The following is a 17893-nucleotide window of genomic DNA, read 5'->3' as shown; positions in this document are numbered from 1 at the left end:
GAGCGATGGCCAGCTCGGCCCCGCCACCGTCACCGTCACCGCCGCACGCACCGGCTCTTAATTCAATTAGCGCTGCCCTGAACGCTCCCCCGGGACCCGCGAGCAGCAACGCAACTAATTCTCCTTAACAAAGACATTTTCCTGCTTGCTTTTTTTTTTTTTTTTTGGTTCCTCGCTGGTTTGGCTCTTCCCGGGCCGGCAGTGATGCCGTAAAGCTCCTTGTAATCCGCCGTGTGATAAGGGGATGATGTGTTTGATGGGCAGGTGTCAATCAAGAGCAGTCCAGCTGTACTGAAGGCCCTCAGCCAGCCCACCGAGAGAAGATGCTCACCAGGGAAGGGCAATGCTTCTCCAAAACAAGCCATTTACCAGCTTCTGCACCCCCTGCAATGTGATTTGGGGATAAAAACCCCATTTTGGTGCTTGTGGAGGACAAACCTGGTCAGGCAGGCTGAAATAGTGGGAAACATGCGGCAATTCCCCCCTTCCCAACCAATCGTAAACCCATTTTTTGCCGGCCCAAAAGGGGTCTGATCACTGGGCTGGCATGGTGACAACTTACACCCCAGCACTGTGACAATTTACACCAGGCGTCGATCTGCTTCTGGTTCTAAATGGCAGCAATTACATAAATTAAGGCTGTTTAAGCAATGATATAGCCAGCCTGTTGATTTTTTTTTTTTTTTTTCTTTTTTTCCTCGCCTGTTAAAAAACAGCACTAGCTCTTCCCTTTCTTTTTCAGAGGTTGTCACCATGTGTCGGCACGTCCCCAGGCCACATCTCGGGTGACACGACCAAGGGCACTGAGCAAAGAGGGTGGCAGAGGCGGGGGGTGACCCCAGAGGTCCCCAGTGCCGAGTCAATGTGCTGAGGGAGGCGGGGTTGCGCCAAAATGAGGCATAAAACAGAGCTGGTTAATAAACAGGAATAAAGATGCACCCAATGGGTATTTTCCAGCCCTCGGATGGGGCTCAGCATCCCCCAGTACCTTGGGGACCGCATCCTGCTGACCCCGCATATGGATTTGCCACTGGCTACTGCACGGTCAAACTCATCTTTCTCGGGCGAAACACCAAATTTGGGGTGGAAAAAGAAGAACCAAGGGAAAACGGGAGCACTGCCTTGTGCCGCAAGCCAGGACAGAGGCAGATGAACGCGGCTGCAGGTTTTCCCGCTGCAACAGATTTTCTGCGACAGGCGTTAATTTGCTAAAATGCCGACGTTTTGCTGAAGTCTTTGATTTCTTTGTCTCCCTGAGATGATCAAAGTCTTTTGTTCTCATTTGGGCTCCAAAGAGAGAACAAAGGGGGATGAAGACAGGGCTGGATGGGGGCAAACCTGGGGGTCTTGTGCCTTTAACAGGGGGTACGCAACCCAGCGCTGCCCTTTCGGACCTTCCCCTGGCATAACATGACTTTTCTTTGCTCATCCCTGGTGTCAGGTTTTTTGGCTTTTAATAAACCAGCTGCTCCAAACCCCTTTCCCTGTGGCTATTGCAGAAGTAGCAGGGTTTTGAGACCCTGCAGAAATACTGGGGGGTCAATTCTATTTATGGGGAGCCCCTTAAAACCCTGGTACTGAGGATGTTTTACCGGCACAGAGGGTAGGTATGAACATCCGAAATCAAGCTCAGGAGCACCCAGAGCCCTGGTAGGAGCCGGTGAAATCCCTGCCGAGGCCACGGCACAGCCGGGATTTACACCCAGCGCTGGGGAGTACAGATGGCCCAGGGTTTATTTAGCTGTTGGTTGTTATAAAAAGCCCAGCCGATCTAGGTTACGCGTTTTCAGCTCTCTACATTAAAATGAAAAAAAAGAAAATACAAAAAAAAAAAGAAGAGAAACAAGATGAACTCGCTGAGTCTGTTCTCCTTCGCCATCTGGTAGGGTGGTTGCCCCGATGCCTCGTTGGGTCAATATGAGTCCTGTATTGACTGCCTTGGCTTCTTGGCCACTTCTTGCTGTCCCAAAGCCCAGCTCAGGACTAATCCATGAGCTGAGGACTTGGAAATCCAGCCTCTGAGCATCCCCGGGAGCCTGGGGCTGCCCAAAGAGGGAGAGGAGCGGCTCTGCCCTGAGTCCCAACAGCGGCTGCATCTCCCCCGCCTGCAGTTTCAGGGTGCTGGGGGTCACAACCAGCCGGATCGGGCATCTTCCCTGGAAAATCCTGACTTCCAGGCAAGAAACAAGGGCCCGTGCAAAGCCGGGAGGAGCCCAACCTGCCCTTACGCTGCTCGGTTCTCATCGATTTGCATCGCTCCGGGTCCGTCTGCCCAGGCTGCCACCGGATGAGTGAACCAGACGCAGAGCCCAAGGCCAGCTCTGCCTCTCCTGGCTTTTTTGTTCCCACTCCCAGCTCTTACATATATTAAGGAAGGCAGGGCTGGAGTGGGGAAAGGGAGAGGTTGGGGAAAAGGAGAGAAAAAAAAAAAATTACAGCTCCCAGATCAAAACAATAATCAGCTAAATGAATTCCGCAGCATTTTCCCGCATGACTGCGAGTGATAATTTAGTGCAGCAGCCAGCTGGAAGCAAAAGGATTAATTCTGCACTTAGTGACACCCATGTGAATAATTCATCACACGCAGACCCCTTTTCGCTGACCCCCCTGGGCAATCACTCCAAAGACCCCACCAGCCGGCCCTGGCCCCCCCTGGGGATGGGGGGCACGCAGCCTTCACAGCATCCAGACCTCTCCCAAATTCACTTGATGGGTAGGATTTTGTTTTGCAGATGGGAGCAGAGGCTGGCGGCTGCAGTAATTAGATCGATCGGGCTCACGGCCGCATCCTGACCTGCCCAAGTGTTGGTCCCAGAGCCAAGGCCAAGCAGCCAAATTCCCTCCCTGCTGTGACATCCCCAAGGACCACAAATGCTGAAGGATGGAGCCAGTTGGCCGTTTGTCACCGTACTTAACCAGCCTGGCCTTTCTCCGCATGGATATGGTGAACAGCCTCTCCCCAATACCCTGCCTGCACCCTGGAGAGGGTGACAGCCCCAAATCACCACCTCCTGCCCCATCCCTGTCCCTCCTCGCCTCAGCGTTCGCCAACCCCAGCGTTCTCACCTCTGAGCGAAGGAGCCGCAGGCAGAGCCTCACGGTCGGGAGGGACCCACTCGTGGTTTTGAGGTCCGTGCCCTGGGGAGGCAGAGGATGGGTGACAGCTCTTGGTGGCTTTGGTGTCACCCAGATGTCACCCAGAGGCTCAGGGCTTGCGAGCACAGACCTTGTCTCCCCGTGGGATGCTTGGGGGCACTCCCATGAAGGTGGGATCTCCATCCCACTGTCCCAGCACCTATAGGTGCCATCCGCTATAGGTACCATCCGCTATAGGTACCAACCCCTATAGGTACCACCCCCATACCACCCCGCTCACCTGCACGGTGAGGCCATCCAGGCGCATCCCACCGCTGTGAACCGCCAGCTCCCGGAAAACGCGGCTGGTGAGGGGCAGCACCGAGTATCCCACGGGAGCCAGGGTGCCTGGAGCATCCCATACTGGGAAAACAGGGGACAGCAACTGGTTTGGGGCACAGCATCCCCAGGACAAACCCGGAGGGGACGGACAGCATCCTTGGTGGGGATCCCAGACTTACTGGCTTTGTACGGATAATATTCGATGGCCAAGGCGGTGTCTTCGGAGAAGATGGTGGCTCCATCCTGGCCTTGGAAGAGGAAGGAGGTGTCCCAGGTCAGCTGCTCTGCGGGCCTGGCTGGTCGGGACATCTTAGGAGACAACAGGAAAATTATCCTCTAGATACTTTATCTCTCTAGAGATAAATAAGCAGGGAGGAGGGAGAGGCGAGATGGAGGTTGGATCTTGCAATAGAGAAAGGGTTTTGCCACGATATATGGACCCCGAAAGCCTGCTTGCAGGCTTTCGGGGTCCATATATCGTGGCAAAACCCTCTCTCAAACACGAGGTCTGGGTTGCCTGACAGATATTGAACAGCAAGCAACATGTTTATCCCCAGAGCCACGAGCCGTCGTTGGAAATGGCATCAGTCCATCCCCATGAGCATTTGCTCCCCTTCACCTTCGGGGAGCCCCGCCAGCTTTCCAAAGGTCAGCCTTTCACCCCGGCTGCCCAAACGCCGAGAAATTATCGACAGCGGCTCCCTTTTAATGCTGTTACTCCATCCCCTCAGCCGGCATCGCCCAGCGGGAGCGAGATGCCGATCGGCTTTTCTGCATCAGCACATTGCTGCTGCGGCGGGGAGGGAGGAGAAGGCGGGGGGGTTCTCCCTCTGCTCACGTTTGGGGATGCTAATGGGCATGACGCACCTCGGAGAGCCGCAGCGGTGCATTACCCAGCTCCGGGGGCTGGCAGCGAGGGGAGAGGCGGTTCCATCAGCCTCAGAAAGCCCAGTTTGGGGGAAAAAGCTCCTCAAAACCACCGAACGCCACCTCCGGTTACTTTTCCTGGCATCGCTGCGAGTTGGTGCCGGTTTAGACGCAGCGGGGCAGGGAGAAGTCAAACGTGAGAGCATATTGTTAATTTGACCCCAATTGTTGGAGGTCCTCTCACCAGGACACGGATGGGAGGTGATGTTCCAGATTTCTCCTCTGATTTTGGGGGCTGGGGGGGGTAGGAGTTCTGTCTCCCACCGGCTCGGCGGGACAGATGGGTGCTCTGTGCCGGGGCGTCAGAGCCGATGCGCTCATTTGGGCAGACGGCTTGGCACAGCAACCCGCCTCTGCCAAGGGCCACCTGGAGAAACACAACAAAGGGGCTGGGAAGGAGGAGGAGGAGGAGGAGGAGGAGGAGATATCTTTGTCCACCTTGGCTACCCTAGCTCATCTCCCCAAGGCTGGCGCAACATTGGCACGAGCAGAAGTGGAGGTGGCCAAGCCCACGACGTCTCTCCTGCCTTCCCAAGGATGGGACCATGTCCTGCTCCCCACGGCTGCCTGTTCGGAGGGTGCAGACCCCAAAAAAAGAGCAAGAAGCTCCAGAGAAGCAGGTTCAACTGGAGGGTACCCAAGGGAAAGAGCCTAAAAGGGGATTTATCTTAGAGGGGTGCCCTGCTGAAGGTGAAGCCAAGCGCCTTTGGCTGCGGATGCTGATGGGAACCGACAGGCGAGAGGACACGCTGGGCTGGCAGAGTGATTGAATCCGATTAGCCTGCCCGAGAGTTCGCTGGGGGAAAGCCATTAACCTCTGGAACCTGAGCTCCCTCCTCCTCTTCCTCTTCCTCCCAGCCTTCCCCTAACCTTTCCTCCTAGGCATTAGGAGTTCACCCTCCTCAGGAACAAACCGCATCCTACAGGTGGGGAAACTGAGGCAGGAGACGGGAGAGAGAGGATGTGGATTATGCAGCTCCCCAGGGCACCCTGTCCCTACATCCCTGGGGAGAGCATCCTTGGTGATGTGCAAAGACAGACAGAGCCATGTGGGCACGGAGAGGAGGAGGAGGAGGAGGAGGAGGCAGCAGCACGCAGGCCAGATGGCCGGTTTTAATCACCCGTCCTCCCGCCTTGGGCTCCTGTGGCTCCGCACTGGCGCTGCCGCCCGTGCCAGGGCTGGGGGCTCGCCCAGAGCTGGGTCCCACGACTGCATGGGGATTTGTGTCTATTTATCCACCTAAATCCAAAGTAAAAGCATTTTGGCTGCATTTAGAGGAGAGAAATAGCCCTGCTCCGGCTGGGAAACTGCAGCCTCCGGGAGCAAAGAGATGGGGAGGCAAAAATAGCTGGTGTTTTGTATGATAATTCACCACCTCGTAAGCGACTTGGCATTTGGCCGGCCTCCTCTAAGTGATATTTTATTTATAGGCTCCCCGAACGTGTCGATACAGGGCGTCTCACTCTGAGATGATAAAAATTCAACACACGGGGCGGGGGGGAAGGACTGAGCCGGAGAACCGTGTGCTCTGCTGGCGCTGGGGACCAGCTGGATCCTTCTTTTCCAGCCGGCTGGACATCTGCCCTCGCCACCCTTTCGGCTGGCACTTTTCGGAGGTGAAGGGATGGAGCAGCTCTGGTTTCAAGGGACGGCAGCTTCACGCTGGCTTCTGCCTGATCTGCTCCATCACACCTCGGCATCCCCGCCGTCCCCTGCCTCTCCCTCCCTGCCAATTTTTGGCAGGGCTTGGGAACAAAAGCGGGGCACTCCTCCTGCCGCGTGCCCATAGCGTATGTTTCCCTGGCAACAGCTATTTTGAAGATGTGCGTCGCGAACTCGCCTGGTGGTACTTGAGCCCCTGGGAGGAGAAGGGCTCAGCCTCTGAGAGGTGGCACTCGAGCCGGGGGAAAAATGAAGGTCAAAGGCACAAACGAGGAGCTGCAAGCAGTGCGAGGAAGAGGAGGGGAGTGTGTCTTTGGTGCTCAAAACATCGTTTTGCTGCTAAAGCTTTTCCCTGGGCGGGAGGCTCCGCTCCCCTGTGGAAGGAGGGATGCTCAGTGGTACCCAAGTGGGAGGGATGCTGCCACCCGCCTGCATCCCTGCGGATACGCTCGGCCTGTACCTGCGGGCAGCCGTGGTTGACAGCGCGGGAGATGCCGAAGGCTGATGCTGGAGGGTCTGGGAAGGTGACAGTGGTGGGGGTGACGTCGCGACAGGCAATGGGACGTTTCTCCATGCGGTACCTGAGAGGTGGCGGAAAGGGGGACAGTCAGCACATGGAGGGTGGTGCCAGCTCCTGGCAAGCCAAGAAATGGCACCAGGAACGCTTGGGGTGTCCAAAACCCAGCCTCACCCCACCCATGCCACCAGCAGCCCCCTGCGGCCACCACTCACTTGTACTCCTGAACATTGGTCACAACTCTGGCCACTGCGACGAGGGCCCCACGGTGGGTGGCCAGGGGGGCTGACAGCCCCCGCAGCAGCACCTGGGAGAGGGGTCACCAAATTTGTGGGGCTGAAACAGCATCGACAGCCGCCACAACAGCATGCAGCATCCTCCTTCTTGAGTTGGGGTGCTCTGGTCCATCCCAGACCTTGCCATCCCCTGTCCCCAGGGCCACCTCTCACCTCCAAGGCCACGTAGCTCAGTCCATGGCAGCGAGGGATGCGGGTCCCTTTGCGGGTGACAGTGACATGCAGGACGGTCCCCACGGGGTCCTGCATCCTTGGCTGTTTGTGGAGGAGAGTGAATGCAGGAGGAGGAAGGGTCAAGGCCACCAAACGCAGGCGCTGGGCACGCACACAGCCCATCGCCGGCAATAAAGCACCAACTGATAATTAAAGCTCACTGTCCCCCGGAGCCTTCCCGGAAAAGATCAATATAATAAATCTTTCTGCATTTAAATATTTAATCGCTTCCCATCTCTGTGCAGGGAAGAGGAAACTGATTTCCGATCTGCGGGCAGTCTGCAATGAGCTTGCCAGGTCTCAGCAGCACGGGGAGCTGTCAGCCGAGTCCCCGGGACTGGTGACACGTTGGCACAGAGAAATCCTCACCGAAGGGCTTGGGAAGCGGCTTCTCTCTGGGGCTGGGGACCTGCCTGCATTAATTAATGCCCAGCATGTTTAATGAACCCTCTGACATATGGCCTGGCCTCGCATCTCCTTCCCCAGGATACTGAGGGCGAAAATCACCTCCCAGCTTGCAATCCCATTCCTTTTCCTCCACCTTTTCCTCCTGGAGAGAGCTGAAAATAAACCCAGCACAACGCCTGCCTTGTTCCCACCTCCCGCGAACCTCACGAGCCTCTTTGAGCACCTTCCCCGACTTGCCAAATTCGGGTTTTCCCACCGGGATTACGTCGTTACACAAGGTTCCCTCTGCCCACAACCCCAGCTACAGCCCTGGGGTGAAAACTCCAAGTTACAAGCAGGAATAAGCAGCGGGACGGAGGGGCAGGCGCTGTACCTACCAGCACCAGCCTGCAGCGGTGGGGCTGGAAGGGCTGGAGGTGCCGCACCGGCAGCTGGAAGGTCCCCAACACCTCCTTGGTGGCTTTGTCTGCCACCGTGAGACTCAGGGCTGGAAGGGAGAGGGTCAGGCTGTGAGAAGCGATGGGGAGAGGTTTGGGGATGTAAAGGGACAGAAGCAACTGCCCTCTCAGGGTAACTCGGTCCCCATAGGTCCCCCGGCAGGGCAGCATCACCCCCGCGGTGCTGGCACCCCCAACTCTTCCCTGAACTTGAAGCAAAGCTGCAATTTAGTTGACAAGCACGAGCAGGAGCCTTTTACAAGAAAAAAAAAAAAAAAAAAAAAAAAGGAGCTGATGGAAGGGAAAACCGCCCTCTCTTTATGCTGCCATCAAGACTTGGGCTTCCCTTCCCCCAGCTTAATGATTGAGCCACCTTAACTCCTCCTTGGCCACCCTGGCGATGCCATGGGTGTGCAGGGACCCACTGGGTTCAGCATGTCCCTGAAATGTCCCCAAAATGAAGAGGATGCACTGGATGAATGCACGGGCTACAGTTTCCTGAGCTCATGCTTTTGAGCGAGTGCTCAATTTACATGGAAATGTTCTTTTTCTCCCAGCCCCTTGTGGAAAAAGCACCAGGGAAAAAGGTTCTGGGATCGAGCGAGAGACAAGTGGCTTTTCTGCTACTCATCGCTGATGACAGATCACGCTTGGCAGCCCAGCTGATGGAAATTGTGTTTCTGGGCAAGAAAAGGTTGGAAAGCGCGTTTCTGGGCAAGAAAAGGTGTGAGCTGCACCTGGAAATGACAACTCTGGCGTGAGCATGTGGGGGGTGAACATCTCTGAGCATCGGGAGGTTCTGAGCGGGGGGACAAGCAGGGTCCCAGCAGGTCTCCCCGCATCTCCCCAGGTACCACACGGGGTAGAGCCGAAGTATATTAAAAGCTCTTCCATTTCATTAGGGTCAGGGCCTAAACTGATTTAGGCACGATGTGACTATTGCCTCCTGGAGTTTGTTTCGCAAGGGTCTGATTATAATTAAAATCCTGGCCCCAAATGCCACGAGTTTTATTACAATTATAGACTTGAGCAGCCCCGAGCCAGGTGTAACAGCACCATGAACTATGGGGAAACATTTGGGGTTCTCCTCCTTGGTGCCGATTCCAAAGGGGGGATCTGGAGGGTGCCTGGAGTTTGGCATTGTCACCTGCAGCCCCGTGTCCCTCTGGCTCTATCCTGAAGCATGAGCCGCCGCAGCCATGGTGACGTGGGGCACTTGTCCCCGTGATGGCCACCCACCTGGGTGCCACTCGGGATTTCGGAGCGCAGGCTCCGTAATTTCCCCAAATTAACCCTTCGAGGAGACGAGAGCCATTCCCAGTCCCCGGCATCGCTGTCCGCAGGCTCCTCGGATGCTCTCACCTGCCCAGCTCGCATCTTCAGCATCTATTTCCACCGTCACCTCCTCCTCCCAGGAGGGTGCGTGGGTGGGCACCGAGGACGCATGGGTCACCTCCGCCTTCTGCTCGTCCCCTCCGCTGGTCTTACTGGGAGGAAGAGGGAGGGAAACCAGGCTGGTTACTGGGTGAGGAAGGGCAATGTGTCAGCAGGGAGCTGGGGTTGGGAGGGGAGACTGTGCTGGGGGGCCCGGACTGGTGTTATTCCCAACCATCAGATGCTGCTGAGCCCCCAGTGACTGAGGTTTGCAGACCCTTTTATCCGCAAGGCTATTTCGGACCCCGGAGGCTAATTATCCAGCTGTATTGATGAAGGGACTGGGAGGAGGCTGCTGGGAAAGGAGAGAGGAGATGGAATGTTAACGACCACCGTCATTAAACCCGGCACATAACAAGGCTGAGCAATAATTACTGCAGCGTTCACAGTAATTCTTCATCCACGCTCACCATGTCACCATCAGGGCGGGTTTGGGGTTGTTCCTCCCACTTTTATCAAGTGACCGTCAATGGATACTTTGATAATAATTGATATATTGATAATAATTCCCCCTCCCCTGCATTAGGGGGGGCTGGCAGATCTTTTGGGGGGTCTCTGCATGGTGTTGTCCTGGAAGCCCTAAGACGGTGACAGAGTCCCACTGCCTGGTGACACGGTGTCCTCAAACCCTCTCCATCCTTGACTGCAGGGTGAAGGGGGACAGTGACATGGCACCAGCTTAATACGACACAGATGTCCCCAGCCCTGCCAACGGGGTTGCTCTGGATATTAAGATGATAAAGTGTCCGGTGCTGGCTCCTCCAGGAAAGCTCCTGCTGGAGCAGAGCCAACATGGGAGAGGTCACCGGAGCGCTGCGGCGACAGAGAGCAGATGGTGGCACTTTGCCGCTCCATCTGCGGGGGAAAAGGAGACGACAAAGGTCCTTCCAGCTGCAGCGTGAGCTCCAGGTACCGGTGGGACCCAGCAGGTTTATCCCAGAGCTGGATGGCAGGATGCTCCATCCCCTGGAGAGACCAGTCTGAAGGACCCTCAGCCCAGCTGCATCCACATCCCCTGCTTACGTCCCACGTGTCCCCTTTCCCAGCGGAGAATCCCGCCTGCATCCCGCAGGGGTGGAGCTGAGCCGGCCGGCTCTGGCAAGTGGGAATTGGCATCAGGGCGCAGCGTTATGGAGGGGTTGGAAGGAAATTTGCTCTCCAGTAATGAGCTCTGTGGGGGATTGCTCTACCAGCAACGTGCTCCGAGTCCGAATGAAGCGAGACCTGGGCTTGGGGGAGTGGGAGGAGGAGGAGGAGGGTGAGAACTGGCTGCTCTGGGCTCCCCTTCATTATAGACTTGCCTAAGGATGAGAGAGGATTCAAAAAGAGCTGTGAAGTGGGGAAGGGAGGAAAAAAACCAGCCCCCAACAGCACAACACATGGAGATGCTGCTGTGATGCTCCACATCCCTCCCCGCCTGCTCTGGGGCGTGCACTTTGTTCTGCGCACGGAATGCACCAGCCACCCACCACTGCGAGAAAAGATAAGGATAAAAGATAAAGGCAGATGCCCCCAGGGAGTTATTATACAGCAACGTGCTCGGGGACAGCGTCACGCAAGCCACCCCGCTGCGTGTGACACCTGGGTGCCCAGCAAAGGGCTTGGTAGGGCTGTGTCCAGCCTTGGCAAATATTTATTTATCCAGTGTTATAACTTATTATCTCTACAGGGCGAGTTATAGCTTGGGGCCGACATCCTGCAGAGGCAAAGTGGTGGTGCAGGCGCATCGTTCTCAGGGAACAAAAATCCTGTGCAACACGAGTTGGCAACCCCAAAATCCAGGGTGTTATTTATGCTGCAGGTGCAGGATTTGGCTCTGGGGAAGGCGATGCTGCTTCCCACCACTGTGCTCAGTGCCGAGCCTGGGGAGCTCCAGCACAGTTTGGATAAATCAATATGGATAAATAGATCATAAATATCTATACAGCACATATCTATATAATAAAGGAGCCCCTGGCTTCTTTTTGGATACATGGCAGAGGCAAAAAGCTTTGCTCGCAGAGCACCCTTCCCGGGTGGAGCATCCCACCCGCCCCACAGCAGGAGCGCTGCCTGTGCAGGCAGGACCGCAGGCAGGGGAGGATCGCAGCCCCCATCCCCCAGGCTGGCAGCAGCCGGCGCATTCAGCAGCGACCTTGAGTTTCTTCTCTCGGTATTGAAAAGCAGGAAGGCAGAAGCGAGGAGGCACTTTCGCCCGCCTGCGGTACTCAATGGAGAGGAGAAGCCACCGGAGCTGGGCGCTTTGTGCCGTTAATTGCCAACACACCTGCTCTCCAAGGTCATCTCTGCATCACGCCAGCCTGGGAGCAATTTATCTGTGCGTGTGAGAGAGGGAAAGGAGGATGCGGTGCGAACCCACAGATGGTCCTGGAACCAGAGAGCAGGGATTTGCTTTGGATTCAGAGGATGAGGAGGGGAGCCAGGTCCCTGGAGCATCCCTCAGGTGCAGGGATGACCCCAAACTCATCGGGATGCTTGAGGGCTTTCAGATTCCCTCCACCCAGCCTTTCCCTCCCCGTGAGGGCTGGTACAAGTGGTACTGCTCCCCTTGTCCTGGCTCACTGCTGATTTTGGGGTGGTGATGCTCCGAAGGCCAGCAGTTTGAGCTTGGGCTGGCTCCGCCGGTGGTACCCAACCGCTTCAGGGGGGGTTGGCTGCCACCAGGTCCCCAGCAGCACATGCACCACCCGCTTGTCCTTCCCTTCCCTCAAAACCCACCTTTTAACTGCAGCATGCTACTCTCCTTCTCCTGCAAAACAATAACTGATTCCCTTCTGCCCTGGATCCCTCACTATGGTTACTAAAAGGCCCCTCATGTGTCCTGCATCCCTAATACCACCTTCCCCTCCATCACTCCCCCGTTACCATGGCGATGCGGTGATGGAGCGGCACCAGAATGTAAAGAGAGATGCAACAACCACACGCCACCCTCGTGCTATCATTTAGGATATTGATGTTTAAATCTCCAGAGATTATCTGGGGATAATTGGTTTATGGAAATAGAGACAACTCCTGCGGTGGAGTTACTCCGGCTGTCGGGGCGGAGGGCGAGGATGTTGGATGTGGCTGGCACCGCGCAGAAAAGGCTGTGCCACACCGACAGACCTTGGGACCCTCTTCACCGCCGGCCTCGGGGTTTCTCCACTGGAAAACGCCCAGTAAGCAACAGTTTGCTCTAGAGAAGAGCTTTCCGGGCTCTCACAGCCACAGCTGCTCATTGTCCCCAGCAGACGAGCCCTGGCTCTGCTGCCGTGTCCCCTGCTTGGGTACCAGCCTGTGCATTGCTGCCCCAGGGAGATGTCCCGGAGAAACCAAACCCCCCAGGGAGCTCCGAAGAGATGCTCCAAAGGCACCGACAGCCGCTTTCTCCCTTCTTTTCCAAGGAAGCGATGCTAAAGGCGCTCTGCCTGCTGGAAGGGCTTTTGGGCTGGCAGGCTTACCCCCCGCTTTTAACACAGACCAAAGCGCGACCGGCTAATTGAGTCCCCCGGCACATGCATAATGCACGAGCAGCCAAGTTCTCCTTCGCCAAGTATCCTGTTTTATTTATTAAAACCCTCTTTTATTTATCATGATATCATCCCAAAACCCAGGCAGCATTACCCTGTGGATTCTTTGACATCATTTTATACTTTCAATATTAGGAATGCTTTCTTCCCGTTGCCCCAGTGAGCCAAAGCACCCAGTTCCCCATCTTCCCCCGGCTCCTCTCCCCGCAACGAGCATCCCACGGAGGTGACGCTTGAGCATATCACCACTAAAGGGGTTTTCTCCTTCCCTGGGGCTTGCAAAGAGTTAATAGCAGGGTGAGAGCTCCGAAACCCTTTCGCTGTGTCCCCACCAACTCCATTGTCCCCCTTCGCAGATGCTGGGTACTCACATGACGACGTATGGCCACGGCACCCGGCCCTCCTGTGTGGCTGGCAGGTTGGTGGCACTGTGGAGGGTGACAGTAATGGCTTCCTTCCCCACACAGGCCACGTGTCCCCCGCCAACCCCCAGTGTGTGCCTGGGCTCCTTCATCCCGGCGGGGGACTCAGATACCTGCCAGGAGCAAGCAGAAGAGATGTCAAGGTGGGGAGCAGCTGGCAAAGCTACAGGGACATCCCTGTCACTCATCCTTGTCCCCATGTCCCCAGCCCAATGCTGAGAGCCCAGGCAGGGGAGATGATGCCCTGGGTGCATCTTCATCACCCAAACTTGTCCCCACAAGCTCTGCTGAATGCTGAGAGCCTGGATGGGGGAGAACAAGCTGGGGAAGTGATAACCTGGCACGTCCCCGTCACAGCTGCCTCCTCCGTGTCACCAGTACCCAGTTGCGGCTCCACACCATGGATGTCACTGTGTCACAGCAGAGCCACAGCAGCTCCCAGGCTCTCTGGCAGGACACCCAGCTGCACGAGAGCATCCTGCACAGGGTGAAACCGGCTCAACATCCCTGCTCGGTGTGGTCCCATGGGGGCTAGCAACACCACGGTCCAGTCAAAGACCCTAAGCCAGGTCACCAAAAGAGGGATTAACCGTCCAAAGCATCTCCATTGCCTCCTGGGCCCTCAGAACTGCCAACAACACCCCCTCCCCAGTCCCACCACCCCTCTGAAAGGCTGAGGGAGCTGGGGCTCTTTAGCTTGGAGAAGAGGAGACTGAGGGGTGACCTCATCAATGTTTATAAATATATAAAGGGTGGGTGTCACGAGGATGGAGCCAGGCTCTTCTCGGTGACAACCAACAATAAGACAAGGGGTAATGGGTTCAAGCTGGAACACAAGAGGTTCCACTTAAATTTGAGAAGAAACTTCTTCCCGGTGAGGCTGACGGAACACTGGACCAGGCTGCCCAGGGAGGTTGTGGAGTCTCCTTCTCTGCAGACATTCAAAACCCGCCTGGACGCCTTCCTGTGTAACCTCATCTGGGTGTTCCTGCTCCGGCGGGGGGATTGGACTGGATGAGCTTTCGAGGTCCCTCCCAATCCCTGACATTGATTCTGTGATTCTGTGTGATTCTGCTCGTCCTTCTCGCCAGCCCAGGCATCTCTGCCGTTTATTATATATGGACTCCGCAAGAACTGGGATCTCAGCCCAATTCAGGGGGGAAAAGGGAGAAGCCCAGAGGCTCATTAATTCTCACCAGCTGATGTGATAAGGAGCAAAGCCACAAGCTGCCGCTCCTCACTGGCGATGGGGACCAGCCCCGCACCCATCACACCCCATCCACGTGCAAGACGTCCCCCCAGCTGCGTCCCTGCCATGCCACCGCCTCGGGCAGCACCAACACGCCTAATATTGCACCGAGCTGTGCCTACGACGAGTTAAACCCACGCTGCAATGCTTCAGCCCCTGGAAAGCAAACCCTTCTGCATCCTTCCACCTCCTGGGGTGAAGGCAAGAGCTCCAGCCCAGCCACCACCCTGGGGGCTTCTCAAAGCTGCTGCCTGCAAATCCCCTCCGACGCGTGGTTTTGCCTTCAAACCCTGTAGCGAGGGGCTGGTTCATCCGAAACCTTCTCCTTTGTCTCTCCCAAAGCTGCAACAGTGACGGGAGCAGCAGAGAAGTGACCTGTCGTCATGGGGGATAACAAACCCAAGGCTCAGTATTGCTTGTGGGATGGAAACGTGGGTGCTCTGACCACCGACGGCTCAGAAAAGCGTTAAAATCGGCTTTCTCCCCCCTTAATTTTTTTCCCGTCAGCTGAAGCTTGGAGCCTTGAATTGTGGACACCTCGGAGCTCGCTGGGGGACACCAGACACTAAGCTTTTATGCCAGATTTCTGTCCCACGCTGCGCCCTTATTTACCACTCCAGATCACTATTTTGGGGCATTTTCCCTGTTTTCTTTCGCATTCTCAATAACAGAAGCAGGTTTCTTAGCACACATCTTTCATACCCACCACTTATATTTGCACCTCCCTAAAACCAAAAAAGAGGAGGTTTTGTCGCTAGCAATGGTTACAGCACGATAATTAGTGAGGGGCTTTAATAGAAAATTCATGAGCAGTTAAGCTAAGTAAAACTCAGCAGGAGAACAAAACATTGCAAAAATAGCAGGTATGAACAATGCCAGGCTTTGCAGGCGACTGGTACCCAAAACCCTCAGCAAGGATGTGATTAACTGCTGAAAAAAAAAAAAAAGAAAGTCACAATTCAAAGACAAGAGGAAATTCAGTATTTCTTCCAGCAAGGAGGGTGCCTGCAGTTCCAGGTAAAGCCCACGCTTGTTTTTCAGCTCTCTTACTCAGTGGGAAGCAAAGCTTCTCCGGCCCTGCCAAGTCAAGTGCTCTTACCCAGGAGTTTGCAACCTGTAGCTTGCGGAGGTGGAGAAAAAATAAAGTTCCTGCATCCCCAAGGGTCTCAGCTGGGAACAACGCGTTTGAAAGATTTTCAGGTCCCTTTGAGCATCACCGACTCCTGCAGAACATCTCGGGCATCTCACTGCGCTGATCCCCTGCAGCACCTTAACCCTAAGCCGCCCTTAAAGCATCCGTAAGGATGATTATTAATTATTCACACTGCGATTGTGCGGGGAGGTTGATTAACGGTGCCTGAGCTGCCATCGTCGTAATTTGTTTTTCTATCAACTCTTTATCATCTGGAAAGAAGCGCCGGGGCCCAGGCAGCTCCTCAGCCAAGATTAAATTGCTTCTGGCCGCAGGCTGACAAGTCGTAAATACCCCCAGGAGCCTGACAGTTAGTTTGGGGATGACAGCCCGGGCTGGCAGCCAGCAGGGACACCCAGGCATGGCACCGCGGTGGGACAGGGGCTCCTCCATCCCACCCCAGCCCCCTGCCCACAGCTGGACACCACAGCTGCCTTTTCCCCTTGGCAGAAGTTTGCTTCTTGCAGGATGCTCCTCGAATTTGGATTTCTCCGGTGCTTGGGCCGATGCGCCGCTGCTCTCCGGGATAAGAAACCAGCGGTGGGAACGCTCGCAGCCCCGAGCTCATCCCTGTCCCCGGCAATTTATGAGCAGCTGTTGGGAACGTGGCAGCTTTATCCTCCTCCTGAGACTTCATAAAATAATAGTAGGCTCCATAAGCGAAGATGGACTGGGGCTGGTGTGAGTTTTCTTACGTGATGTCTCCCCAGGCTCCTTTCAAACCTTCTCACGGCAGCTAAACGCCGACAAGCCGCTTCCCCTCCCCTGGCAGCCGAGGAGATGGGAAAATAAAGTGGCACTTGGCTTGTTTAAGCAGCAGGACCTGCCCACAGGTGTCACCTCCAGCTCTGAGCCTGGACATGAGGAAGAGCATGGTCAAGACACCCCAGAGCCAGGCCAGCCTGAAGATGCTGGGTCCCCAAGTGTCCCTTGGGACAACCCGGCAGATCCAGCCACCTCCTGAGGCTGGACCACTGCAGAGCATCTCCTGACAGCAGGGATGAGCGGCCAGATAACAGCCCATGGGCTTCGTCACGGGCAGCGAGCGCGCACGCACCTCTGAGCACAGGGGAACCGGGGTGGGGATGGGATTTTACACGTCATCGGGCAGCAAAATGGGATGAATTACGGGCTTACAGACCACGGGCAGCCCGGCAAGGGCTTGACGGCTGATGGGCGAGCGGATGCAGCTGTTCTGCCCAGACCAGCCTTCTCCCAGCACGCCGCACGAGGGATCATTTAGCACCCGAATTTAGGGGGTTTTGGGGGTGGGAGATGGAATGCATGCCCTGCTGACCCCAAATCCCCATGAGCCCAAAGTGCTGGGGTACAGCGTGGCAGCCCACACCCGTCCGGGTTTGCAAACCGCCCCCCAGCATTGCGGCTCCTCGTCTGTCCGCCCCGCTCTCAAAAGCAACCGGAGCCTGGGCGCTAATCAGATTGGAGGCTGTGAAATCTCATTTTGAGGCTCTATTAATGCAGAGCTGGCATGACACAGGCCCCGGCCTGTCTCCAGTGAGCAAAACAAGGTAAGCAATCTAGCTGGGAAAAAAAAAAAAAAAAAAAATGCATCTCCCGGAACAAGCTCAGGGGAGCCGGACAAACACAATTACAGCTAAAAGGAAGATTAAAACAGTATCAGCACTCTTCTTGCTCCCACCCGTGGGAGAGGAGCACCCAGCTGCACCCATGGGCGTCCCCAGCACCTTCAAGCGGGGATGTCATCGCTGCCCCTGCAAAGCAAAGGGCTTTTGCTTTCCATTCCTAGGAGCTAACAAGTGTATCTATCCTCCACCCCGCAAAGGCTCGAGGCTCTGGCAAGCGCCGCTCAAAACACAAACAGCCGGAGTTTTTTTCTCTTTTTTTTGAAGCAAACCCAATTGTATCACAAGGGGTATTTCCCAACACCTTCCCCGAGCAGGTTCAGAGCATCTGTCCAGGAAGAAAACACCCGAGCAAAGAGAAACAAAAGCGAGAGGCAGAAAAGCGATGCAGGAAAGCAAACACTGGTTTATTCATCGTTTCACTCTGCCAGCTTGATGTATTCTTGATGTATTCTTCTTATTATTATTTTTAAGCAAGTTGTTTCCTGGAGGGGACCCTGCGGGGGCTCGTTAGAGATCAGAAGGTGGTTTCGGGGTGCTGGGAGGAGGATGCTCTCCCCCTTCGACACGCAGGGATGCCGACTCCAAACCGATTTCCCTGGGGA

At 55.7% G+C, this 17893-nt stretch overlaps 1 protein-coding gene across 1 annotated transcript in view; it reads right to left on the bottom strand.

Moving 5' to 3' along the window:
• The window catches only part of CCDC33 (coiled-coil domain containing 33), a 35116-nt gene that overhangs the window by 10634 nt on the left and 6589 nt on the right, over positions 1-17893 (bottom strand). The window contains exons 4-12 of the mRNA XM_065642108.1: positions 13193-13356; positions 9241-9365; positions 7819-7928; positions 6974-7075; positions 6740-6831; positions 6468-6588; positions 3597-3726; positions 3377-3498; positions 3067-3138 (exon numbers count right to left, since the gene is read on the bottom strand). Of these exons, the coding sequence (XP_065498180.1) occupies positions 3067-3138; positions 3377-3498; positions 3597-3726; positions 6468-6588; positions 6740-6831; positions 6974-7075; positions 7819-7928; positions 9241-9365; positions 13193-13356 (1038 nt within the window). The remainder of the gene's footprint in view (positions 1-3066; positions 3139-3376; positions 3499-3596; positions 3727-6467; positions 6589-6739; positions 6832-6973; positions 7076-7818; positions 7929-9240; positions 9366-13192; positions 13357-17893) is intronic.

This window comes from Caloenas nicobarica, chromosome 10 (genome assembly GCF_036013445.1).
Source record: "Caloenas nicobarica isolate bCalNic1 chromosome 10, bCalNic1.hap1, whole genome shotgun sequence".
Lineage (NCBI taxonomy): Eukaryota > Metazoa > Chordata > Aves > Columbiformes > Columbidae > Caloenas > Caloenas nicobarica.
This window is presented reverse-complemented; position numbering and strand designations above follow the sequence as displayed.